Consider the following 26,432-nt stretch of genomic DNA (forward strand, 5'->3'; position numbering starts at 1 on the left):
GCTCTGATCTTGTAACACTGGGGAACGTTTGCTTTAGAGTTATTTTCATAAACTTTTGTTTTAGTTGTTTGGATTATTCTGATTGGATTACGAGTCAGTGACTCTTTTGTGATGAATATTGATCATTTTGAGTTATTCAGATTTTGAAACTATTCTGCTATGTTAAACATGTTTACTAAATAACGTTGTTTTATGTTCCTCAAAAGACATGACATGATTGAATGTTTTAAATTTTTTGAGTTGTAATGCCCTTGTACATGTTTTACTCTGAATTTATTTAATATTCCGTGGGGGTTTAGAAGGGTGTTACAGTGTATGCATATTAAATTAAAACTATAATAAATAAATATTAAGGTGAAATAGGACATCTCTGCCCTTTATGTGATCTAATGCATTTTAATATCCAACAAGATGATGACAAAATTTATTTTTATAATTCATCATTTTACAACACCATTTAGCATAAAAATAAAACAAAATGTATTTAATTTATGTGTTAAAAATCAATATGTAGAAAACACAAGGCATTAAAAATTACAATTTTTCTTAATGCATACAGATGTATAAGTACTGCTTGATTGATAGGGACAATTAATATCATATGTGAAAATCCCCAAACTTGAAGCAATAATATTCATCCTCATAAAATTTATACTTTTATTTTAGCGGCTTTGCACATAGACATATATAGTGTATCCAAACAAGTCGAACCTTAACTATATCATATGTGAAAATCCCCAAACTGGAAGCAATAATATTCATCCTCATGAAATTTATACTCTTATTTCAGCGGCTTTGCACACAGACCTATATAGTGTAGCCAAACAAGTCGAACCTTAACTATATCGTCCTGACTTATCAAAATCTATAATGAATAGTACCCAACAAGCATGCATAAACTTATTTGAATTTTTCGGCATTATTAATTTACTGATGAGGAGTTGAATGTAAATTCTTGTGCGGAGCACAATATTCGCTTAGGTGGATGTCGAGGTGAGTGGATAATCTATTAAAACACTTTTAAGCCATTCTAGTGTCACAAACTTCACCATCACTTTATCCCCTTATGGGTTTATTTCTAAATGATTAATTGATACTCACTCTCCATTTCACTGTTACTATTTATAACTCTCTTATTTATGCATAGACCCAGAAGCATACTCTCATCGTTAGGAAGCGTAGACCTATATGGAAAGCAACCTAGTCGAGTCAATGAACTTGATGTTATATGGAAAAGTTTGCTTGTGTGTTGGTTACAAAGATCTGAACAAGGCCAGCCCAAAAGATTATTTTCCTTTACCACACATTGATATGTTGGTAGATAATACGAAAAAGTTCAATGTTTTCTCCTTCATGGATGCATTTTCGGGATATAATCAGATAAAAATAGAACCAAAGATAAAGAAACAGGTTAAAGGTTTCCTTGGACGTCTGAAATATATTTCCGGGTTCATTTATCATATGATTGCTACTTGTGAACCCATCTTTAAGTTGTTGAAGAAGGATCAGGGATGTGTGCGGACTGGTGATTGTGAGAAAGCTTTTGACAGTATAAAAAAATATCTTCTTGTACCCCATAATTTTCTCCTTCCTATTGAAGGAAGACCTTTGTTAATGTATTTAACTGTGCTGGATAATTCCATGAGTTGTATCTTGGGCCAACAAGATGAAACTGGAATAAAAGAATATGCCATTTATTATCCGAGCAAGAAGTTTACTGATTGTGAGTCGTAGTATTCACTACTTGAAAAGACTTGTTGTGCTTTAGCCTGGGCTTTTAAACGTTTGAGACAATACATGTTGAATCATACTACTTGGTTGATATCCAAAATGAATCCGATCAAGAACATATTTGAAAAACATGCTTTGACCGAGAGAATTGCCCGTTGGCAAATTTTTTTTCTGAATATGATATTGAATACCGAACTCAGAAAACTGTGAAAGGTAGTGCGTTGGCATAATATCTGAATATGCTACTTGGGATCCTTTGGTTGTCTTGTTGGAAAAAAGACTTAACTTTTGGAAGCATAGATATGTGAGTCTGGGGTAGGGGGTAGAGTGGTCCTGCTTAATTCGTTGCTTAATGTCGTCCATATTTTCTTCTTCTCCTTTTTAAAATTGCTTGCTATGATTAGGAAAAAGTTAGTGGAGTTATAAAGGCGGTTCTTTTAGGGGTGAAGAATGTGTCTTAGATCCCTTGTATGACTAAGGATGGTGTTTGTAAGCCCAAAAGTATAACATGGTTAGGAGTGATGGATATTAGGTTGGCTAATAATGCTCTTCTGGCTAAGTGGAAATGAAGGCTGCTTGTAAGGTATTCAGAGCTCTTGAGGGATATTATGATAGGTAGATATGGAGTAGATATGGAGATATCTCTATCTCTTCCCTTAGTGGTGGTAGGTATAAGGGTTTAAGTTTTTTCTCATCCTAGTGGAGAGAGATTTCTCGTCTCGGGACTAAGGAGGAAGGCAACTCGTTTTGGTTTTTTAATGACATTACAAGGAAAGTGGGGTCGGGTCTTCAGGCTCCCTTCTAGGAGGATTCTTTCCTTGGGAAATTTCTATTAAAGTCCAAGTTTCATGGTTTGTTCTCCAATTATCTTTAGCGAGAAGGGATATTGGGTGAGTTAAGGGAAATTATCAATAGGGTTCTGATCTAGGACTTTAAATGGAGAAGATCCTTCATTCTCAAAGAGTTGTACATTCTTGAGGAGTTTCATGCCTTGCTTAGAGATGCTATTTTTACATTAGATAAAGATAAGTGGATTCAAATGCATTCTAGTGATGAGAATTTTCCAGTGCCATCCAATTACCTCGTCCAGAGGAGGAGTTTGATATCTTCTATGGCTCCTCTTCCGTTTCAAAGTCACATCCTTTCATTTATTTGGAGTAGTTGAGCTTCATCTAAGATCTTGGTTTTTTCCTGGCAGTTATTGCAAGATAGATTCCCTTTGAGAGTTAGTAGTGGACTTTCTTTTCTCTTTTGTGGGTTATTTCCCGAGTCTGTTTCTAACCTATTTGTTACTTGTGAGTTAGTTTTGTTAGTATGGTATTCAGTTTTTAGGTTGTTGGCGTGACATGTAGTTATTCATCAGTAGGGATGGCAACGGGTAGGGTCAGGTGCGGGTTTCACACTACCCAAACCCGCACCTGAAATCACCACTCGAATCTGAACCCAAACCCAAGGCTATTCGAGTGACAAAATAGCACCCACGCCCACACCCGTTGAGTTCAGATTTTTTCACCCGAACCTGAACCCGCAGCAAAACACATAAAATACAACAACAACATTGAAATTTTCCATCAATTTTCCTACAACTTATATATATATATATATATATATATATATATATATATATATATATAAAAAGACACTTAAGTAATTTCAAGTCTAAGCGAGTGTGATTTCGGGTGCGGGTTTTGCACTATTCAAATCCGCACCCGAAATATCGGGTGACACCTGAACCTAAACTCAGTCAATTGGGGTTTTCACCCGTTGACTCGAGTTCGGATACGGGCGGGCCTCACGAATTTGGGTCTGCCTGCCATCCCTATTCATCAGGATCTTATGGTGCTTTTTCATTATTTTCATTCTTTATGAGGACAAGTAAAGTTTAGGGGTGGTTATCTGTTGGTTTGACATGTCGTAATCTGGTTTAGTTGGAAAGTCCAAAATGATGTCATCTTTAATTGAGTCATAAAATCAACGAAAGAAACGGAAGAGAAGAGTATTTTATATATTTGAAATTGAATTTTGGATAAGTCGAAGGAGAACTCTTGCACCTTTTCGAAGTGGCTTCAAAATTATATCCTCTAACCGCGCCTATAATAGATAGACTGTTTATCCTATTTTAGAGGGTGGTGGTGACTCTTCTATTCCTCTTATGTTAGAACCTAATCTATTGATGATGTATTTAGTTAGTTTTAGACAACTAATAAACTATGCAACGTGCGGTCACATTTATAATATGGATGGACCCCCTCATGCTAATAGACAATGTTGACATCTCATCTACTCAATACAATGAAGACTTTTCATAAATAATTTCTTCTGACCAAAAGAAATTTTGCTACTTCCCAATGTAATTTATCTATCCAAACTTGGTGGCTATATAAATATTCAATTATAAATCACCAAATAATCATAATCAGTATACCAATATCGAAATATTCAGTATTATTTTGAGTTGACTCACTCTAACATTGAATATTCTTCCAGATTATATAGTATACTGCTTTCCATTACAATTTGTAACCAAAATTAATTTATAGATTATGTTGAAAATAATTTTGTTTGTTTGTTTAATTCTAGCAAATATGTAGTGTGATTGAATTTGAACAATTAACAATAGTTTAATTTCGAAAGTTGCACGAATTTATACAATAATTCTTACAAACTTGAAAAGTGATACGTAATTATTCAGCATAAGTGTAAGTCCTAGTTACTTCAAAATGAGATTTGGAATCTATTTTTTTCTAGAAACTTTTACAAGTTATAACAATTCAACAACGATTTTTGGTACGCTTAAGTAAATAATATAAATGTTACAGATTTTTCAAATTTTATTCTTAATTTTACTTTTTAGATAAATTGATAATAATTATTATTAAAAATTTACTGTATTTATAAGTATCAACGTTCAATATAGTAATATCAATTTTTTGTTTAGGATAAAAAAATAAACCACCCACCCAGCGCCAAACCATTACATTTCAAAGCAGAACCTTCTTCATTTTCTTCTTCATAAATACACACTGAAACCGTTTTTCCGAATTAGTATATTTCAAATTTTGCAACAAAATTTCAGATTTTCACAAACTTGCCCCAAGTGTTCATTTCGTTCATATTGTTCATATTTATTGAGGATTAATCATGATTTAAATAATTAAAAATTAGATAGTTAGTTTCTTTTTAAGTAGAAATTCAATTTTGTGTTAAAATAATTTTACTCGGTCATTCAATATCTCTCTTTCCATTTATAAATTAAAATTTTTATTTTTTTCTCATTCTAGAAGATTACTGGTTTGGAGTCATTTCAAAGGTAACAGAGATTTTCCATTTCACAATTTCTCAATAATTTCACACTTTATTTTCATTTCACATTCACTTTATTTTCTGTTCACAAACAATTTTCAGATTTTGGCGACTCTGAAAATTCCTTCACATGGCGTTGGGGAGTTTCTTGTCTTTTCCTAGATTTTGGACATTCTTTCAGGTTTCTTCAACTTCTCTCTCTATTTCTCTTTCCTTTTAATTTCCCTTTATCAACAAATTCATGAAAACATGACTGCAAAACTTGCCCCAAGTGTTCATTTCGTTCATATTGTTCATATTTATTGAGGATTAATCATGATTTAAATAATTAAAAATTAGATAGTTAGTTTCTTTTTAAGTAGAAATTCAATTTTGTGTTAAAATAATTTTACTCGGTCATTCAATGAGTATCGTGTATTCCGCTAAATCACGCTGATATTTTGAAGTTAGTGCTATTATGATATGGGTGATAATGATTTTTTATTAGATGACATTATAAATTTTTTAAACTATTAGTGCAAGTCAATTAAACTCAGACGTTTTTGCTTTTATTGATTGTTTTGTTGAAGCAGGGAGGGAGACAGATTGATCCTACTGCACATACAATAAAGTCTCATGGAGCCACACTTGCTAGAAATCATATTCATGATTGGCTTATATTGGTCCTTCTTATACTAATTGAGGTTATTCTCAATATAATTCATCCGTTTCGGCGCTTTGTTGGAAGGGATATGATGGAAGATCTTATGTATCCAATGAAAGAAAACACTGTGCCTGTATGGGCTGTTCCGGTAAAATCCATTACTCTATATTGCTTGCATATCAAGGAACCTTTTTGTCTGTTTTTATAATTCATTTCATTCACCTACAAAAAATTCAAGTTTTTAATCGGTATTAGGATGTTTCAGTTTTCTGTTAGTTAGCTTTAGTTAGATAGATTTTTTTTTGTTATTTCTGTTGTTCACTAATCATTTATCTAAGATGTGTATATATATAATATAAGTAAAGTATATAACTGATGTATCAGTATTCATTGTTGAAATAAGTAAACTTTGCTTCATCAGAGAGATGTGGAACAAATGAAAGGGGTCTACTTTGTTTGATTCCATTATGTATTATGAATTAATCGCATATTTTTATTTGATGCAAGTCATTATAATTACTTTTTTTTCTTTTGTCGGTGATCAGCTTTACGCAGTTCTGTTGCCAATATCTGTGTTCGTGTTCGTCTATATGCGTAGGAGAGATGTTTATGATTTGCACCATAGTATTCTCGGTAAATTTTGCAATCGTGAATTGTTATATACATTAAGTGACAGATTATGTTGAAGAATTGGTGAATATATTGTTGTTGATGTACTTCATTGTTACATAACAGGCCTTCTGTTTGCTGTTCTGATAACTGGAGTGTTGACTGATTCAATTAAAGACGCTGTTGGCCGGCCACGGCCAGACTTCTTTTGGCGTTGTTTTCCTGATGGAATACAGGTAATATATATCATTTGTTGTCATTAATTAACTTGATTGGTTTGTGTTTTTTTCCTATTCTTTATTGTTGTCATTGTCTTGATGGTTTTGCTTATGATGAGGATGCGAGCTTATGTTTTGAGGAAAGTGGTCATTAACCCTTTGTTTGATTAAACGTATAGGTGTATGATGCATTGGGAGGCGTGGTTTGTCATGGCAAGGCTAGTGATATAAAAGAAGGACATAAGAGTTTCCCAAGCGGTCATACATCATGTGAGCAACTATTTTCCTACCTTTAGTCACTCTCTGCACGATTGGATTGATAGCGAGTTTAGCAAAAGCTACATTTTAAAGCTTCGACAAACTCACATTGCTACTATGATTTCGTCAAACTCAGCGTGATTCCAAACATACGCTCAATTGTCTCTATAAATGCTATAGTTAGTTAGTTTGAGCAATTGGAATCAGCATTGACAGATTGAATCTAATCAGATAAATTTTTTTGGCAGGGTCCTTTGCAGGTCTTGGTTTTCTCTCCTTGTATCTATCAGGGAAGGTTAAAGTTTTTGATCGCAAAGGGCACGTGGCAAAATTATGCATTGTGTTTTTTCCTCTACTTGCTGCCTGTCTGGTTGGAATCTCTAGAGTGGATGACTATTGGCACCATTGGCAAGATGTGTTTGCTGGAGGCCTTCTAGGTTTGTTTTTAAAAATCATAAATCCTTTTAAAAAAATTATAATTGAAACTCATATTAGTACTCTTGTGTTTTCTTTCAGGCCTTTTTGTTGCAACATTTTGCTATTCGCAGTTCTTTCCTCCTCCCTATAATGATGATGGTAACATCACTATCTCTATGTTTTCCAGCAGCATGTCAAATGTTGTTTATATTCAATAATTCTATTTTACAAATACTATGTCATTGTCTTGTCTCATTCTTTGGTTGTTGATTTGGTCTAAGGTTGTAGTCTAAAGAAATGTGCCCTGTCACATCTCATTGCAACACATATTAGATACTTGTCTTCACTCTAACCAAAGTAACCAAAGTAATTTATTCTCTGTTCTTTTGTTGTTGTAAGTTTGATTTTGGTTATTTTCAGGATGGGGTCCATATGCATATTTTGTGGCTTTGGAGGAATCAAGAGGCAATGCAGCTGGGAATCGAGAATCGCCTGCTGTACAAGCCATGGATGAAAGGACAGTCGCGACTCGAGTGCCAAGGAGAAATGGTGATGCAGTCACCCCTTTCAGTTATCTCAGCCCAACTTTGGAAGCCATGGAAATGGGAGGGACACAATTGAAATCATGATGATCTTATAACTATCTTTTACACAAGTTCTCCCCCTAGCTAGCATAATTTTTCAATTATGCTTTTGTGTATAATTGAAAGTGAAAATGAGGTTCTCTACACGATAACTCTAGATTTACCACTATATTAAGAAGAAAAATAGTGTCTTATTTTCTTGGTTGATTAAGATTATCAGATTAAGTTATCTGTTTGCTTTTTTATTTAAATAAATTTGTAGTTTACCTTAGTTTAGTTGATCAAGTCAGGATGTTGACTAAGTTAGATAGAGTAGTCCTTGTAACTGCTTTTGGATTGAAATTAGTTGCTTAATTTCTTAATTTCAATTATTCTCTTTTTCTTTTTTTTTTATGGTTATGTAAGATGGTCATTTCCTTTGTAATCATTCATATGAATTTATTCCAAAATCAATTAAAGATTAAGATGAATATTCAAATATTTCTCTCAATATGGTATTAGTAGAACTAAAATGTTATCAATTCCACATCTAAACATTTTTTTTCTTCTTTAAGTGTTTCATGTTGAAATTAAGTGGAAATGGTTAAGTTTTACATCACCTGTAAAGAGGTAGATACATAAGAGAAATGTTTATACACTCGTTGTCTTAAGATTTTTGATGAATATTTGATGTTAAAGTCGAATCGAACTTTTTGTATCGAAAGACTTCTGAACTAAGATGTTCAAATTGTTATCATATAGTTCATACACTCAATGTCTTAAGATTTTTGATGAATATCTGATGTTAAAGTCGAATCGAACTCTTTGTATATCGAAAGACTTCTGAACTAAGATGTTCAAATTGTTATCATAGAGTTCAGTAACACTTACTCTTTAAGGATAGAGATGTTGTTTCATTTGTTCTAGTGTCTATGAATCATCATCAATGTCATTGATTTCTTGAATGGTCTTTTTTCATTTTTTTCTTCAAATGAGGATAAAGTAATTTTGTATAAGTTGAAACTTCTTTATCTTTATTTTTCTATTCTTTGCTCACAATTTTTCTCCACTCTTTTTCCCCCTTCATTTTTTCCAACTACTCTTCAACTTCAACTGCCTTTTTATTCGCGCATTTAGGGCTCTTTCTCTTCGTTCTCCTAGAAGTAACCTATGATTTTATGTGCATACATGTTTTGATGATGCAACAAAAATAAAATATCACGAACATCATCAAAGAATGAACATGTATCAACAATATGAAATAACCTTTCTCATGATGACACAACAAAGATTAACCATCATGAACTTCACCATAAAATGAATCTGACTATTCAAAACACGTCTCGATTAGAAGCTCAAGTTTTAATATCATTTTAAGATCAATTTGTAAAATAAGTGTGTTGTTCTCTAAGTACTAAAAGTATACACACACTTACGAATAATTACTGAAGGTTTCCTCCGCTCTCTGTGCCCGACAAAGCCTTGAGGGCTACTGTTCTTGGCCGGCCAAAAGCCCAAATAACTAAAGTTCAATTCATCTCAAATCCACTATACTCAACTCAGTATATGAAAGTTATTTTACGCGAAAAATAAAGTACATTTTTTTATCTCCATTTTCATTACATTTATTTTGAATCTTAAATTGACTTAAAAATTTGAGTGATAACCTTGCAGACTGACTCCGCACCACCATATCGGAGATCAACACCACCGGTTTAAAATCATAAATTCACCGTCTGCATCCTATCATTGGTCATGATGTTTTTAAGCTTTAAAACGAAGATTTTTTTTTTTAAAAAAAATCTTTACTTTTATTGAGTTTTAATAAATAAAAATAACTAAAAACTTTTTAAAATAAAGTAAAAAAATTAAATTGACTTTCAAAATAAAAAAATCATTGACCAAACAAACAATAACACTTGTTTTGGTTTGCATTGCATGATAATGATCTGTTGGGAAAACTATGTTTCTATATTTAAATTGTGATCATGTATATTCAAACAAGTATACGAAATCGTAATCATACTGACTTGTTCAAGTTGGCATTAGTATTGCAAAGACACCTTATACACACTTAAGGATGGTTGGGTCTAGGGAAGGCATGATGTGCCGACTCAGCATCTCTTTTCGCCAAATTTGAAATTTCTCCTTTTTATAAATTTAGCACTTGGCAACAAATGCCAACAACTTGTTCTCCTAGACCGTATGCGAGGCGTGTTGCCAAATGGAAAAGAATGACTATTTAAAAGTCATATTTGTACACAAACCAAAAAAGAAAAGAGTCATGTTTGTACTAAATCAATTGGCTTCTTATTTATAATTTCATAAACATGTGTTTTTTATTGACTAAATAAATCATTGATTTAATTTATATAAGTTAATCTTTTTTAAAGAAAGAAAGAAAGAAATTTTATTTATTTGTTTGCTTGTTTGTTTTTATACTAGTATCAATTAAACGTTAAATGATTTGTGCTTAAATTAACAGACTCCAACAAAGTGTTAAATCATAATCTTATGGTTAGGCACGACAATATAATTTAAATTTGACTTACTCCTGACAATTTAATCTCAAATTTAATAGGGGTAGAGAAAACTTGAATTTAAAAATGATGGCGGAGGCAATATATTGATGCTCACCATGTCCTCATTCCCTTTTACCCAATGTGTCAAAAATTATTAAGGGGGTGTTTGTTTCGGAGATATAAATGTTATTTTTGGGAATATGACATTGGAATTTTTTTTTTTTTAAAGTTTTGATAAATTATTCCCAGAAATAAATTTTGTTCATGAGTTTCTTCATTTTCATTCTCATGTAAAAGGATGAAAATCTTACATTTCCATGAGAATATAAAATAACCAACCATAACTTCCCACTCTCTTATTATTTTAACACATTTACTTTTTAATTTTTAATTTTTAAAATTTAATTAAAACAAAATCTAAAAATATTCCTAGGAACTTTATTCATTTGTCAAACACATTGATAGGAATAAAGTTCAAAGCAATAATATTCCTAGGAATGATATTCCCAGGATTATAATTTTAATCCTTCAAACAAACACATCCTAAGTTATTATTATATTTATTAATTTGATTACACATTTATTTTTATTGAAATAATATGTTATTTTGATAATTAAATATTTAAAATTTTGATTTTTAAAAATTTAATTTGTATTAGATGTTGTCATTCGATTTAATCATTAATTTTTAAAGCTATGAAAAAATAGAATATAAATATTCGAAAACATGCAAATATGTTTTGTTTTGATAAAAAATTAAAACATCTAGATGTGAGGGTGATGTGGGGGGAATCTGTTTCAACATTAGAGGTAGGAACCTATGTTCAATAAAACTAATTTGTGATATAAGAAAGTACTAAGCTCTAAAAAAGACCAACTTAATCTTCTTTCTACATCGATCATTTGTCATTTTCAAGGTTTTCAATATTCAAAATCTGGTTTTGACAACCCGATCTCACATTGATTCTGCTATAACTATTATATTTCACTTGTTTTTGCCAATTAAACCACAATAAACTATTTCCTATACATTTATCAACTAAACACTCTACTCCATATTCCCCATACTACCCAACTCTGATTTTTTATAAAAAGTTGAAAACTAACCTTTTGTCAAATCAATCAACATGTTTTTCATCAAATTTTTGAAATTCCAATGTTTCTAATAGGATGGCTCTTCCTCTATCTCTCTATGTTCGTCATGTGACTCCCAATAAACTACAATAGAAATACCTCATCTTCCTCAACTCTAAACTTAGTAACCCCGATTCAAAATAACTTTTTCAAACCCTAAAATTATTGTTGACCTAAACCAGGTAATATGTCACAAATGTTAAAACCTCCTTCCATCATCAACATCAGTTATGCACATATTTCATTACTTTGTTTGATGGAGGGAGTAAGCATAGGTTACACAAAGTTGTTAACTACATGCTTTCAATTATTTGTAAATTTTCATTAATCTGATTTTTGTTTCACAAAATATATTTATCATGAAAGTGAATTTACATCTACCATTTTGAATACATTTATTCAGCTCCAAAAATTAGTTTCACAATTAGTTTATCACATTTGAATTGAACTGCAGATTATTTTTTATAGTCCAAACTGTGAGCAATAACGTACTTGGTTATAGTAGTAGTGCAGTTGATTGTTCTAAATGTGAGATATCAACTACTTTACACATTTGATAGAGCAATCGCAAAATACCACAAAAGCCCTGATACATAATTGTGAAAATACTAACCTGTACTAAAAAATGGTCTCTTTAGACGACGTCTTCACTTCCCTTCTTTACTATCGCCTTCAACAAAGCTTTGGATTTGGCAAATCATCTCGTCTCCCACTCGTCTTCGCGTAAAGAGTATATTAGGGTTTGTTGAACTGAATGAGTGATTTTTAAGTATAAATGATTTTTGCCTTTAAATTACTTTTTTATTGCAATATTTCAACATCAACGCCACACGTGTGCCAACTAAATCCTAGTTTAAGTGATTTTTTATTTTGACTAACGTTGCTAATAGAAAGGATTAACGTGACTCTATTTTAAGAGTTAAAGGACCATTTCTATCTTTTTAAAACTTAAGGGACCAAATTGGACCCTAAGGTAGCGTTAAGGGACTAAAAAAAGGTATTTTGTCTTTTTTTATTAAGTGAAGGGGATATATCCTTGGCATCCAAGAAACAACCAGTGGTGACTTTGTCAACTATGGAAGTTGATTTCATTGCAACAGTTACATGTACATGTCAATGTCTATGGATGCAAAGGATTTTGAAGCAGTTTGGTATGATTCAAGCTCGAAGTATTGTTATTATATGCGACAATAGTTCAACTATAAAATTATCAAATAATCTGGTACTCCATGAGAAAAGCAAGCATATAGATATAAGATTTTATTTTTTAAGAGATATTGTAAGGAAAGAAGTCATTGAATTGGTTCATTGTGGAACAAAAGAACAAGCCACAAACATTATGACAAAACCGCTTAAGCTGGATGTATTCATGAAGTTAAAAGAAAAGCCATAAGTATGTGATAATATAAATTGATTGCAATGATAATACGTTTAGGAGAGGCATTATTGGGTTAAAAGTGACATCATTTGTTGTTAAGTACATAAATAAACTCCTATCTTTTTGGGCTAAGGATCCACTGACTTTAGGGAGGTAACTGCACCATAACTTATTCTCTATATCTCTCTAACAATGTCTCACCTATCTTTTCTCTCTTTTATTCTTTGTTTTTCAATTCCCTCTCCGCCAGAAATGTCTAAAGTCAAGCAAAGTTAGAGAGTAGAAAGTTAGAGAATCTCAATCCATCTTTTAGGAGGTAGTTTTTATAGACTAATTTAAAGTTAACAAATTCCGCTATTACATTGTAGTTTATTTTTATAAGGCTATTTAATAGCCAAAACTTTCATAATAAAATTAGGAATTGATTCCTTCTTCTATGAGTGAGTATCAAAGATTAAGTGCAACAACATCGCCTAATATTATAAATAAACAACACGATGCAAATTTTAATTTCTAACAAAAGAAAAATCATTGAACTCTAGAGTTTATTATACCAACAAAAAATCTTTTTGTGTGCGTGTTTTTTTTAATAAAATCCTTTTGTTGGATAAGAAAAATGCGAGCTCAGTTATAAATTTTAAAGAACGAATAAAAGATAATAAAATGAAAATCATAAGGAGAGAGAATAAAGACAATATTATACTTGACTGAAATAAAATTGACAAGTAAACTTGAATTGTAAAATAGTGGGATGAAACTTAACAAGAAAACTCAAGAAACTCAAGAAAACCCATGAAACGTCTGAAATTGCATAATTCTCCAATCGTCTTCTACATTGTCTTCTTGTTTGCACAAAAAACCAAAGAAACCCCATAACTAAATTTTTATTACTGTATCAATCTTAAGTCTTGACGAAGTGGCAGTTTCAATGTGTCACTTTAATAAAGAGTTAACACAAGACAATATTCTATTTCTTGTGAACATAAATAAGTTTTTTTTGTTGTTGTCCTTTTGAGTATTTTGCAATAAGCTTAGTATAACATGTACCTTTCACAATGGTATTTAGCTAAATAATACAAAATTCAAGAAAAAAATGTCTTTATCTAAAATACTACTATATGTTGACATTTTTTCAATTAATAAATGTAATTAAAATATCGGTAACCGAATTTTCAGAAATTTTAAAGTAGCTGAACTAATATACTAGTAGTAACGTAACCACTCCCTTATGCAGAAAATTAAAACGTAACTAATCTAATATAAGGTAGTTGATTGAACTAATATACTAGTACAGTAATATTTATAATAATAAAGTTTAAACAAAATAATAACTATCAATAATTGAATTCTGCATGAGTAGTCAAAAAGGAGGAAAAGAGGAAAAGACAAAAGGAAAAAAGGGGGACAAGAAAAAGTAATGGTTTATAAAAAAAAAGCTAATTTTCATATTTTATTTTCCAAAATATGTTATGAAAATGTTTAACAATAAGCTAATAAATAAAAAATATTTGTACTAATAAAGGTGTTTAGTTCAGGATCTGTCTTCAAATCTGTCTCCATAATGGATACAGTACCTTGTTTCTGTTTTTTATTTATTTTTTATGAGTAACAAACAAAGGACACAAGTTAAAGCTAGATTAGAAAAAGTTGTTTGAAAATTATGTATTTTTTCATTAAAAATTTATAATTAATATTTTTTATGAGCTATAAACTTTTTATTTATGAATTAATGAGATTTAATTTAATAAAAAAGATTTTGTTAATGATTTCTTCAAGATAAAAACTCTAACGAAGCTCATTCATACCCTCAAAATTAAAAACCGCGTTCTTTCGTTTCAACTTCACCCAATAATTTGAGTCCAAAAAAGAAGAAGAATAATCTCACGCGCCTTCTATTTCATTTCTATTTTGAATTCCGTTTATTTCGCTATTCACACTCTCTATTACTCGCCGCTACCGATCATAAATTCATTCTCTTCTTCTTCCTCCTCCGTCTTCCGCCGCCACGAATCTCGCGCACGTGCAATTGCAGGTTCCTCACGTGCCTCTCTCTTTCTCTTTCTCATCGCATTGTGATTCATCTTTACTCTTTCCACGCGTTTCGCTTTCTCTGTTTTTGTCTACTCTACTGCACATGCTTTATTCTTTCTTTTTCTGCAAGTGTTTTCGTAATTCAAAACATTAACAGTTTAGCAACTTTTTGAATTAACTAATCTGTGTTTGATTTGTTCTGGATCGGAGATTTTTGAGTTTCTGGTTCATTCAGTTTTTGTTGTTTATTACTAATTTTTGTTTAATCTCCGCAATATGTGAAATGCTCCATTCGGAATTTGTGCTTTTGATTTTTGGAAGGAAACGAAAATAAGAAATAAGAAACCCTTGCTATGCATGCAAACTGTATGATTGTTGTTCAGAGAGATTGCGAAATGCGAAGTGGATTTAGATTTTTTCTTTCTTTCTGTATTTGAATTCTATGGCTTCAGTGATGAATTGTTATAATTAACACTTTTTTATAAGGATCTTTTGGTAAATTTTTTGTGATTCAGAAACTGTCATAAACAAGAAGGTAACTAAGATTAGGTATATATTATATTTAGGAGGTGTTTATATGACTTTGACAACTTTTAAGAAAAGTTTAAATCTGTGACCTCATTTTGGGATGTGTCAAGATAGAGATAAATTGATTATTAATCAAGAGTCTAGGATAATCCAGGATTTAGTCCTACATGGTAAACTTAGAAGTTAAAGCATTATATTAACATAAGCTTTGTGTCTATAGGAAAACAAAACATACACAAATCACCATTGATATCATACAACGGAAATCTGAAGTAAACATGAAATAACTTAAATAGTGTTTGTGTTTGTATAGTAATCCGATTATGTATTTCTGTATCTTGTACATGCTCTTGTACAGTTGTAGACTTGTAGTTTATCTATAGCACAAGTAGCTAGTGCAGATGGTAGCACATGTATGTAGTTGATAGTTCTTGTAAATGAATATGTTGAGTCAACATATTTTGTTAGTGTTCATTCTCTAGTGTAACTTGTAAGCCTTTTAGGTCCATCCCTAAGGTCTCATTATGCTTTCTGAAATATAACAGAGTCATTTTCTCTTCATAGAAAACATACTGTCTCTTTTGTTTTGTACTCTTTCAAAGTCTAATATGCTATATAGAGCCTCTAAGTGGGCCTAAAATTCGCATTTTTTCTGAACCATCGGAGTGCACGATCCACAGCTTGTATATATGCTCTTGTACATTTGTTAATTATGTATAGCATCAGGTAGGTAAGTATGTCTCTGGTAGTTAGTGTAGCTTCTAGTTGCAAGTAGCTGGATGTGCTGAGTTAACATATTCAGTTAGTGTCAGTAGTCTAGTGGTCATTTTGAGGCTCTTCTGTCCTCATCCCTAAAAGAAGTCTCACTGTATATTATGAAGAATGTCAGAATCAGTTTCTCAATCTTTTCATGACAGAGAACACCCCCAAAGTATCTTCACTTTGTCAAATTCTAATCAGGGATGGCCCAATATATATGTAGGCCTAAAACAAAAATTAGAGGGAGGCCTTTTTTAAGTTAAAGTGGGAGATCTGTATTTTCTTGGGACCACGGCTACTGATAGCGTTAACTGGTATAAGAATAAAAAGTAAACATAATTGATGATGAAATTTAGGGCAATAGGCCCCTGAATTGTTATTCTGTATCCCCTGGTCAAGTGCAATCAGGAAGAATACAATGTAAGGTGATTTTGAGAAGCACCTATCACCTACAGCCCTCACCGAGTTCTCAACCGTTTTTTTATCACAAAAAGGGGGAAAGCCCAAAAAAACACAAAGCAACAACTAAAAGCCTCCCCGAGTTCCCAATTAACTCCTAACTTATATATAGTCTGTTTATAATTTTATATGTAGTCTATTTATGAGTTGTAGTTAGCTTCCTCCTTTCCCCTATTATTCCCCCTCACATACACCCTCTTTACTATTAGGTTTCTATCAAATAGATACCTTGAAGATCAGATCAGCTGTAAATGAACATATTCTCCTTTCTGTTTCTGCTCTGGCTATATATATCCCTAAATTTGTGGATTGCAGTGCTTTGATTTCTATCATAATAATTCCTGCTAACCTACATTTTAGTCAATTGCAGCAAAAAATGCCAGAAATTCAGTTGGGTGTACACACTATCAGATCACATGGAGTTAGTGTCGCAAGGATACATATGCATGACTGGTTGATTCTCTTGCTTCTTGTGGTAATTGATGCTGTCTTGAATATTATAGAGCCATTTCACCGTTTTGTTGGAGAGGGGATGATGACGGACCTTAGATACCCACTAAAGGATAACACTATTCCTTTTTGGGCAGTTCCGGTATGTTTTGCTTCAAATAACCGTATCTTACTAGATGTTCGAGATTATGTTATCTTTGCTCTTGACTTGGTCAATACTCAAGATTATAAACTCTAGAATTTTAATTTCTGAACAGGTAATTGCAGTATTGCTGCCACTTGTCATCTTTCTTGTTTACTATTTCATTCGAAACGATGTGTATGACTTTCACCATGCCATATTGGGTGCATTTCTGAACCTTCTAAAGTTGTTTTCCCTATCCTTATTTCATCATCGTGATATACCATAACATTACTATTACCAAATACATCAGGCCTTTTATTTTCTGTACTCATTACTGCGGTGATAACTGATGCTATCAAAGACGGTGTTGGACGGCCACGGCCGGATTTCTTCTGGCGCTGTTTCCCTAATGGAACAGGGGTGGGTGTTCTTTTTTATCTACTACCAAGATAGTCCTATTAATATAATTTAATTACCATGTGATACATAATTATTATATTAAGTCATTTAATCAGTAAACATAGTGTTGCTTCATGAAATGTTCAGGTGTTTGACAAAGTAACAGGTGATGTTAAATGTAATGGAGATAGTAGTGTTATTAAGGAAGGGCACAAAAGTTTCCCGAGTGGGCATACATCTTGTAAGTACTTTTAACTTACTTAGGGTCTGCTTTGAAAAATATATTTCTCTTTTCAATTCTTATTTTCACTGATAATCACAAAAATATCATCTGTTTTAACTTAGCTTTTTATTTTTAAAAAACTGTACATGAAATAGTGAAAAAATTAACAATATTTCATGTATAAATCAACCAAATTGTAAGTAAGGTGACCTTTCTGCAACTATTGTTTGTTCTCAAATTTTAATTTATCAGTAGCTGTATGAACTGCCACAATATAAGCTCAGAAAGTCATTTTTTTTGGTATGCAGGGTCCTTTGCAGGTCTTGTATATCTGTCTTGGTATCTATCAGGAAAAGTTAGGGTGTTTGATCGAAACGGTCACATTGCAAAGCTCTGTCTTGTTCTCTTACCTATCCTCATGGCAGCATTGATTGCTGTCTCCCGTGTTGATGATTATTGGCATCATTGGACAGATGTATTTGCTGGAGGTCTTATAGGTTTGTTTATTGAAGCCAGATTGATTAAATATTTCTGTAAACCTTTTGGCAATGTTTCTTACTTGAACTTATTTTATCAGGGACGACAATTGCTTCTTTTTGTTACTTACAATTCTTTCCACCTCCATATGACACTGATGGTATGTCCATGAATCATTCCCTTCTTCCTATCATTCCTTTATATTGCTGTAATGACAATTCAATTTTATTCCTATCCATGCCATATCCGCCATATGCTATATAAATTGAAATTTCGGTCTGGATTGGTTTTGGCCTTTTGGCTAGGATCAACTTGGTGAATACTTTTTTACTGTAATCTAGAAAACATTTGCTCTAAATAACATCTCTATTTTGCCTGGATTTTAATGTTTTGTGTCTTAAAAATACTTTTTTATGCTAAAACAAAGTTTCAAATTTTAAGACTTTAATTTAATTTAAACTTGTGATATGGGCTTAGTGCTGAGCTTAGACCCAAATTCAAAGTAAGCTTGGATTATACCAAATCATGTAGATTGAATTTTCAACCAAAACCCCCAGCCTGTTATCAGCTCTTATGGGTTTTCCTAGTGGGGTAGGGGGGCATTGTGCTTTTCTTTCAAAATTGTAATAGCTTTTCTTTCAAAATTGTAACAAGGTTTCCAATACCTGTAACTGCCTCACTTTTCATATGTTAAGTTCATGGCATAGACCAAAATCTTTCCCTAGATATATAAATTTAGAGTCTATGGTAAGCATCTTTGTTTATATTGCTATGCTTCCTTATCATCCCTGAGCAATGTTAAATTAGCTTTTGGACTTTCAAATTTAAAGTTAGGAGTCATTTGGAAGAGCTTATTTAGAATTTATGAGTTTATCTTGTGTCATAAGCGCTTAAATTAATGTTAAGATATATTTATAAAAATAACTTAAAACATTCCAATCAGTTGTTTCAAGTTTATTTTCATAATCTAACAGAATTGCCTATGAAATAACACTTAATTAAACTTTTATTCAGCAACACTTTTAGTGTAATACGATATAATTGTATATGTAGGTTGGGGACCCCATGCATATTTCCAGATGTTAGCAGAAACTCGTAATGTTCAGCCTCCCGTCAACAATGACAGTCAACTTGCACAATCCGCGGAGCTTCAGGCAGTATCTGTGTACATCCCATCTCAGCATGATGGAGATGCACGAGGCAATAGCTGGGATTCGAGCCCCATGTTAGGTGGTGGATTAGCACAAAATGCAAGGATGCATTGACTGCCCAAAAGACATAGGAAAGACCACGAGATGTCCATAATCTGTAAAAATTAGAGTTTTGAGGTTTAGTTGCAGTTGCAGATAATTGACACTTTGGCGTCATTCTCTGTTATGTATTCAATGTCAATTGCCTTGTTCTTATTTGGCTGTTGGATTGGAATATTTTGCTAGCTGTCAATGTTTCGGCCACGTATCTGATTGTTGTTACCGTACTGTTTTTTGTCCATTTATTGTGTATACAGTGAGAATGTTTAGTGCCACGACGGGATTAAAGAATACATTTTTTTGCAACACGAGAGAAGATTGAGAAAGCATGAAAGTATGCATGATTTTCATAAAAACCATAGATTGTGTTTTGTGAAAAAAGTGGCTGTGAAATGTTTGATGTATTATATTTTTTCCAAAACATATTTCTCTTTTAGGTTGGTGTTCATCCGGAAAAGACTATAATTCTTTTATGAATAATTTTCTTCATTCTTGTTTACATGTAAACTACTAATATATATTGATAAATATACAAATACAATTACTTTTTAATAATTAAGAGATGAACCTAAAACTACTAATAACTACTTATATATCTAAATATATAATAATAATTATAATAATAATAATAATAATTTATATTATATATTACATATAAAATACATATTTAATAATTTGTGTATACATGTATCATCATCTTAATGTTAATTAATAATATAAAACATTGGTCAATAGTGAGGGGCGGCCGTGATTGTATTTGACTATATTGGTATAATAAATTTAACTCTATAGGACAAAAGAAACAAATAATTTGAATGATGGATGAATATATCAACAATCAACAAGTATTATTTTATGTGGAGTAAGGATCCACTCCATAACCAAGATAGATAGGCCAAATTTGACAATAACCAAGATATTTTGACTACATGCTTCCTATTTCTTGACTGCAAGCAAGCAAGATTTTAGGCTCTGTCACACAAAACATGACACTCCCATCTCATGTAGTTATCAATGGTGATGCTTCACTTGACTCTGGGCATAACCGTCTTCTTCAACTTGGTTACAAACAAGAATTGAAGCGCGATCTCTCGTAAAGATTATCTCCATTCTTTCACCTTTATTCTTTCATTTCTAGTTTTGGTTCGGATTCATTGGAGTTTGTTGTCAACTGCAGGGTGGTTTCAAACTTTGCTCTTTCTTTTTCTATTCTATCTGTGCTCACCGGTATCACAACCCTTTACAACACTGGGTTGAACTATGGTGGCCCGGTTTCTATGCAATATGGTTGGTTTTTGGCTTCTGCTTTCACCATGCTTGTTGCACTTTCAATGGCTGAAATTTGTTCAGCTTTTCCGACATCGGGCGGTCTTTACTATTGGAGTGCCAAGCTTGCTGGTCCCAAATGGGCACCTTTTGCCTCCTGGATTACTGGATGGTAAACAAACTCAAATGTTTCTTAGCCAACATCTTAACCAACATACACGGTTTCTTTATGTATTTAACTGGGTCACTAACAAATATTTATGTCCACGCTCCAGATGTCCAGTCCTGGGCATGAAAGAGCTTGTTATGAATAATATATGGTCTGAATATGTTCTGGAATTCAATATAGTACATTCATTTATCTGACCTACCATTCTTTGTTTCTCTTTACTTGCAGGTTCAATATTATTGGCCTGGTATTGTTGAGAAGTCACATGTTCTGGAATTCAATATAGTCCAAGTCCAAGTTTCACTGCATGGTCAAAACATTTCTAGTACTCATATTTTAAGCTAAAATTTTGTTTACATTTTCAGTGGGCAGGGACAACAAGTGTAGATTTTTCTCTTGCACAACTCATTCAGGTCATCATTCTCCTTAGTACTGGTGGAAAAAATGGTGGTGGATATGTAGCATCTAAATATGTAGTTCTTGCTTTCCATGGTGGAATTTTGCTCCTTCATGGTATGATAAACAGCCTTCCTATCTCTGTGTTATCATTCTTAGGACAAGTCGGTGCTATTTGGAATGTTTTAGGTATGAAGAATTTCCCTGTTCGATCATTAGTACAAACGCCTTAGTTTTTCAATTACTAACAGAAACAGAGAAATTTATAGGTGTTTTTGTGCTTATGATTCTCATTCCATCTGTTGTGACGGAAAGGGCTAGTACCAAGTTTGTTTTCACTCATTTCAATGCTGATAATGGAAATGGAATCAATAGCAGACCCTACACGTTTCTCTTAGGACTTCTAATGAGTCAGTATACACTTACCGGCTATGATGCATCAGCTCATATGGTAAACATTTTTTACACTTTTCCTTTCAGTATTGTCCATTGCGAATGAAGCAGAAAATAACCTTCTGTTCAAAACTTCAAATTCTGCTATGCAAATTTTGGCCTTAAAAGACTTTTTTATTGCAAACTTGAATTTTCAGACAGAAGAAACTAAGGGTGCTGATAGGAATGGACCAAAAGGAATTATAAGTGCTGTTGGGATATCTGTTATTGTTGGTTGGGGTTACATAATCGGTATCACCTACGCCGTTACTGATATTCCTTACCTTTTGAGTGAAAACAATGATGCTGGTGGGTATGCCATTGCTGAGATATTCTATCAAGCATTCAAAACAAGATATGGAAATGGAATTGGAGGTATTATTTGCTTAGGAATTGTTGCTGTCGCCATTTTTTTCTGTGGTATGGGTATAGTTACCAGCAATTCAAGGTAACAAACTCACTGCATGTGCTCTCAGTGTGATTTTCATTCAAGAGAGATTAAATTTGAGTATAGTTACTTATGATAGTTAAAATTTGTGCAGAATGGCTTATGCTTTCTCAAGAGACGGTGCCATGCCATTTTCGTCTTTGTGGCATAAAGTTAACAAGCAGGATGTTCCTATATATGCAGTTTGGCTTTCTGTTTTTATATCATTTTGCATGGCCCTAACGGTATGGTTTGATATTGTTGTATTTGATGTCTCTGCACAGCTATCAACTCAGTTAGCTTAACGAGATTTAATATTGTTGTATTGTATCCCTTAACAGCTAGTTTATTTCTTTCTAACTCAATTTGAACAATTCATATAAACTGCAGTCTCTTGGAAGTATAGTGGCATTTGAAGCCATGGTGTCCATATCAGTGATTGATCTCTACATTGCTTATGCACTTCCTATCTTCTTTAGGGTGACCTTAGCAAGAAAGAGCTTTGTTCCTGGACCTTTCAACTTGGGCCGTTATGGAATTGTTGTTGGTTGGATTGCAGTTATTTGGGTGGTGATCATATCCATACTATTCTCATTGCCAGTTTCATACCCAATAACAATTGAGACACTTAACTACACACCTGTTGCACTTGGATGTTTGATCTTCCTTATACTTTCTTACTGGTTAGTCAGTGGTAGGCATTGGTTTAAAGGACCTATAACCAATTTACAACATTGAAGTTGTATACATAATAGTTTATTCTATAACCAATTTAAAATATTATGCATGCAATTTATTTGTCTAATATATATTGGATACTGGATATCCATGTGACCACGTATCAAATTACTTGCTAATATAGTTATTGTTGTTTTATGATTTTAAAATATGACATTCAAGAAATTATCGGTCGATTGCGGACTAGATCGCTCTCTTTAAAACGTTTCGTGACATTGTTCAAATTGTGCAAGGAAGACGATCAACCATAATTTCTCCAAAATACAACAGTCTAGTTCAAAACTAATATGATAACTATTACGCAGAAGATAACCGGTCTAGAAATATGTACTTGTCAAAAGTATAGGTGTGCGTGGTATTCCTACGCAGGTAGGGGATACTCAAAGGCCTTAGTAAATTAGGGTGGTTAGGGCCTGGCTGCGGCGGCGAAATACCCTATATGGTGATGTTTAGAGTGGTAGGAGAGATCAACGTACCAACGCACGTCGAGACTTATATAGAAATCCTCAAATAAAATAAGGAGGAATTCTTTTGTAAAAATAACTACTATCTAATGATAAAATGGATCATAACAAACAAGAACCTCCCCACACATAACTTTTTCTCTAACAAAGTGAATATTCATTTTAATATGCTTTGTGCAGTGGTAGTGAATGAGGTTCTCAAAAAGATATATGACACTCATATTGTCACAAAAGACCTGTTCTAATATGTTTTTTTTTGGATAAATCAAGCCCATTACCTAAATTTCAAGGTTACCGTATATGTGCAGTTTCTCGAGTTGCCTCCTAGAACGGGCAAGAGAAAACTCAGACTCAATAGAGCACGTCCCAATTAAACGGTCTACTCAGAAGAGCATGTCGGGACTCAATAGAGCACGTCCCAATTAAACGGTCTACTCAGAAGAGCATGTCGGGACTCAATAGAGCACGTCCCAATTAAACGGTCTACTCAGAAGAGCATGTCGGGCGCCTATAATAATTAGTGATTTTAGTTATTCCCCTTTTGTTTCACAAGGTAAACCACAAAGCAGTTTATAAGTGATAAATCATTAAAAAAACATTAGCATACAAGGATGCATGGTTAATTGGTTATACCCAAGATCAAGAACTCATCCCTAACAATTTAAAGTTTAGATACTCATAGTGCAGTTAAACATGAAATAAGGGTTTGGAAAATAATTTATAAATCGTACAAAATTCTTCATCCTGAGGCTTTGGAACATATATTTTTTGTCCATCATGTGCCGTAGACATCCATTATCTAGTTATCAAGATCAGTATTTTAATTGGGTTGCTAAACAAATTTTGAATATAAACAATTTTTTATTTTAGTTACTCAGATTTTTTTGGGTCCTCTTTGGTTAGTTCTAGGAGGGATTTTAGATTTACATATTTTTAACATAGGACAAACTTTTTTTTTATTGGGACCATTTTTTCAACATTAAGAGCTTAAAAGTTTTTTTTTCCGGTAAGATAAGAGCTTAAAAGTTTAGAATATTCAGTTTAAATCATAGGATCATCAACATATCCTAATACTATCTTGTTATTAATTCTTGTTTACACCATAGATTAATGAGGTGATCTTGATTCTATCTATGTGATTAGCCAAGTTTTGAAAAATTGAGATGTTTGAGATTTTAAAGTATCAATTTCATTTTTAAAAACATCAATTTCTCCTTCAAAAGTTTTGTGGTGTTCTATGACCTATCATAGATATTTTTGAGACCTTGATATTAGAAAGTTGTTCTATGAATCTTATCAAGTAACTCACTTGAGATAATTTATCATGAGAAAAATTAAAAAATAAATTACGTTCTTCATCATCATCATCATCATCATCAATTATATCACCAAGTTAAACATTGTAGGATGTTAAAGCCATTAGAGAAACATTTGTGTGTTCCTTATCTTCAATGGAGGATTCATTAGATTGATCTCATGCTCTCTTGAATCCTTTTTTCTTTTCTCCAAATTCATTTTTCTTTCTCCAATTTGTTGGGACATTTATTTATGAAATTTCCAATTTCATTGGATTCATATTAAATAACCTTATTGTCAACTTCCTTATTTTCCGTTGGATCTTTAAAAAACTTGAATTCCTTTTTGAGAAATTGGCTTTCCCTTCTACTCCATAGATACAAGGAAAATTTCGACATCATTCCTTTAAAATCTTCATCATTATATTCTTCATCTTGCATAGCGTTGTCCTCCGCCTTCTTGCTTTTATACTTTAAAGAAAAAACTTTAGATTCCTCTTGGGTTCATATTTATTAGGATCTCTCTCATGACCCTAGAGGAATTTGATGAAATCTTTATGAGTCAATAAATTTAAGTATTTTGCTTCTTCAATAGTAATTTTATTTGATCTGCATTTATTTGTTTTATTTGTTAAGAGTTCCACATCGAATTATATATGGCCTGAACATGTGTTTATAAGTGGGGAAAATTTTCACCATACTAACAAAGTTTTGTAGGGTTGAGTTGGGTCAAACCACATTACTAGTCGGTTTTGTAGAACATTTCATTAATATCCAAACATTCTCTTTGAACTCTTTTGCTTGCTTGTTTCCTTCATAATTAAGGCATAAATAATAAAATATAGACTTTGTTGATTCATTATTATTAATAATATTAGAGAATTTTTTTTTAGACTTACATACTTTCTTAGACACCAGTTGTGAAAACCCCAAAATACCTTTAAATTTCGGATGTGCATCTTCGAAGACACATTTTTCTTTTAAAATGCATATCCGAAAATAACCTTATTTTTAAAAAAAAAATTGTCTTGAGATGCATCTCCGAAAACTGTTACGTTTTTTACAAAATCCAAACAGACACCCCTTCATTTTCATTCTCTTCAATACAAACTTTTTTCAAACAAACTCATCTGTGCCGACTTGCAATCAAAGGATTTTTGCTCTACAACTCATTCCAAGCATAGATAAGCATTCAAAGCCTCATTCAACATCAACTCAAAGCTTCAACAAAGTGTAAGTTTCCATAACTTTGAACTCTAAGTTGGAAATGTTATTAGGGCTGTTAAAAATTAGAAAAATATTGTAGGGTGTAGTTATTGTAGGTCAATGATAGTGTTTAGTTGGTAAAAATTGGATTTTTATTGAGTTAGAGAAAGAAATGGTGGTCTTCCAAAAATGATTGTTCGCATGTGTTTTCGGAAGTGTATTTCCGAAATCACCTCTGACTAGTTTCAGAGATGCGTTTTCGAAATATGGTCTGAATTGTTTTTTTTAATTGTCAAATTCGTTTCAAAGTCTTACCGGTTGCACTTTATTAGGAAAATGGCAGACAACCAGGCACCGATCGTTCGACTTAGATAGGGTAGGGAGACACAGACAGCCTCAGCTCGGCGCGAGAGAGCTGCACGGCAAGAAGTGACTCGGGGACGGGGTCGAGTTCGAGTAACAGTCCAAATGGATGACGCGCCTACAGGATCTTCATCTGCATCGAGGAGTCATCTGTCTCGGGCGTCTTCCTCTCGTGAGGAGGAGATACGTGAGGATGAGGA

General features: G+C 32.6%; 3 protein-coding genes across 5 annotated transcripts; all 3 read left to right on the top strand.

Annotated features, from left to right (window-relative positions):
- Window positions 1-4,754: 4,754 nt before the first annotated feature.
- Window positions 4,755-8,241, top strand: LOC131610239 (lipid phosphate phosphatase 2-like). 2 transcript variants are annotated; one of them, XM_058882137.1, is made up of 10 exons: window positions 4,755-4,802; window positions 4,956-5,041; window positions 5,137-5,215; window positions 5,607-5,825; window positions 6,223-6,310; window positions 6,413-6,522; window positions 6,684-6,774; window positions 7,011-7,199; window positions 7,279-7,338; window positions 7,600-8,241. In XM_058882137.1, the coding sequence occupies exons 3-10, from the start codon at window positions 5,165-5,167 to the stop codon at window positions 7,806-7,808; spliced, it is 1,017 nt and encodes a 338-aa protein (XP_058738120.1). In that variant the 5' UTR covers window positions 4,755-4,802; window positions 4,956-5,041; window positions 5,137-5,164; the 3' UTR covers window positions 7,809-8,241. The 2 variants fall into 2 exon arrangements, with proteins under 2 accessions (XP_058738120.1, XP_058738118.1); XM_058882135.1 differs by lacking the exons at window positions 4,755-4,802; window positions 4,956-5,041 and having other exon boundaries at window positions 5,058-5,215.
- A 6,361-nt stretch (window positions 8,242-14,602) lies between these two features.
- Window positions 14,603-19,784, top strand: LOC131643095 (lipid phosphate phosphatase 2-like). 2 transcript variants are annotated; one of them, XM_058913251.1, is made up of 8 exons: window positions 14,603-14,808; window positions 16,914-17,145; window positions 17,261-17,348; window positions 17,438-17,547; window positions 17,674-17,767; window positions 18,058-18,246; window positions 18,327-18,386; window positions 19,280-19,784. In XM_058913251.1, exons 2-8 carry the CDS (start codon window positions 16,930-16,932, stop codon window positions 19,489-19,491), a joined length of 969 nt encoding a protein of 322 aa, XP_058769234.1. In that variant the 5' UTR covers window positions 14,603-14,808; window positions 16,914-16,929; the 3' UTR covers window positions 19,492-19,784. The 2 variants fall into 2 exon arrangements, with proteins under 2 accessions (XP_058769234.1, XP_058769228.1); XM_058913245.1 differs by having other exon boundaries at window positions 14,647-14,808; window positions 16,924-17,145.
- A 464-nt stretch (window positions 19,785-20,248) lies between these two features.
- Window positions 20,249-23,324, top strand: LOC131643086 (amino-acid permease BAT1 homolog). The gene is made up of 8 exons (XM_058913234.1): window positions 20,249-20,569; window positions 20,654-20,914; window positions 21,140-21,158; window positions 21,277-21,496; window positions 21,577-21,758; window positions 21,898-22,187; window positions 22,282-22,411; window positions 22,557-23,324. Exons 1-8 carry the CDS (start codon window positions 20,463-20,465, stop codon window positions 22,902-22,904), a joined length of 1,557 nt encoding a protein of 518 aa, XP_058769217.1. The 5' UTR covers window positions 20,249-20,462; the 3' UTR covers window positions 22,905-23,324.
- The last annotated feature ends 3,108 nt before the right edge of the window (window positions 23,325-26,432 follow it).

This window comes from Vicia villosa, linkage group LG1 (genome assembly GCF_029867415.1).
Source record: "Vicia villosa cultivar HV-30 ecotype Madison, WI linkage group LG1, Vvil1.0, whole genome shotgun sequence".
Classification (NCBI taxonomy): Eukaryota; Viridiplantae; Streptophyta; class Magnoliopsida; order Fabales; family Fabaceae; genus Vicia; species Vicia villosa.

Excerpts from the sequence above, each read along its gene's own strand:
- LOC131610239 (XM_058882137.1), top strand. The coding sequence starts at position 5,165 with ATGGCGTTGGGGAGTTTCTTGTCTTTTCCTAGATTTTGGACATTCTTT. Across the intron at positions 6,523-6,683 it reads GTTTTCCTGATGGAATACAG|GTGTATGATGCATTGGGAGG; the intron begins GTAATATATATC and ends TTAAACGTATAG. Across the intron at positions 6,775-7,010 it reads CCCAAGCGGTCATACATCAT|GGTCCTTTGCAGGTCTTGGT; the intron begins GTGAGCAACTAT and ends TTTTTTTGGCAG.
- LOC131643095 (XM_058913251.1), top strand. The coding sequence starts at position 16,930 with ATGCCAGAAATTCAGTTGGGTGTACACACTATCAGATCACATGGAGTT. Across the intron at positions 17,548-17,673 it reads GTTTCCCTAATGGAACAGGG|GTGTTTGACAAAGTAACAGG; the intron begins GTGGGTGTTCTT and ends TGAAATGTTCAG. Across the intron at positions 18,247-18,326 it reads ATTTGCTGGAGGTCTTATAG|GGACGACAATTGCTTCTTTT; the intron begins GTTTGTTTATTG and ends TTATTTTATCAG.
- LOC131643086 (XM_058913234.1), top strand. The coding sequence starts at position 20,463 with ATGACACTCCCATCTCATGTAGTTATCAATGGTGATGCTTCACTTGAC. Across the intron at positions 21,759-21,897 it reads ATGATGCATCAGCTCATATG|ACAGAAGAAACTAAGGGTGC; the intron begins GTAAACATTTTT and ends TTGAATTTTCAG. Across the intron at positions 22,188-22,281 it reads ATAGTTACCAGCAATTCAAG|AATGGCTTATGCTTTCTCAA; the intron begins GTAACAAACTCA and ends AAATTTGTGCAG.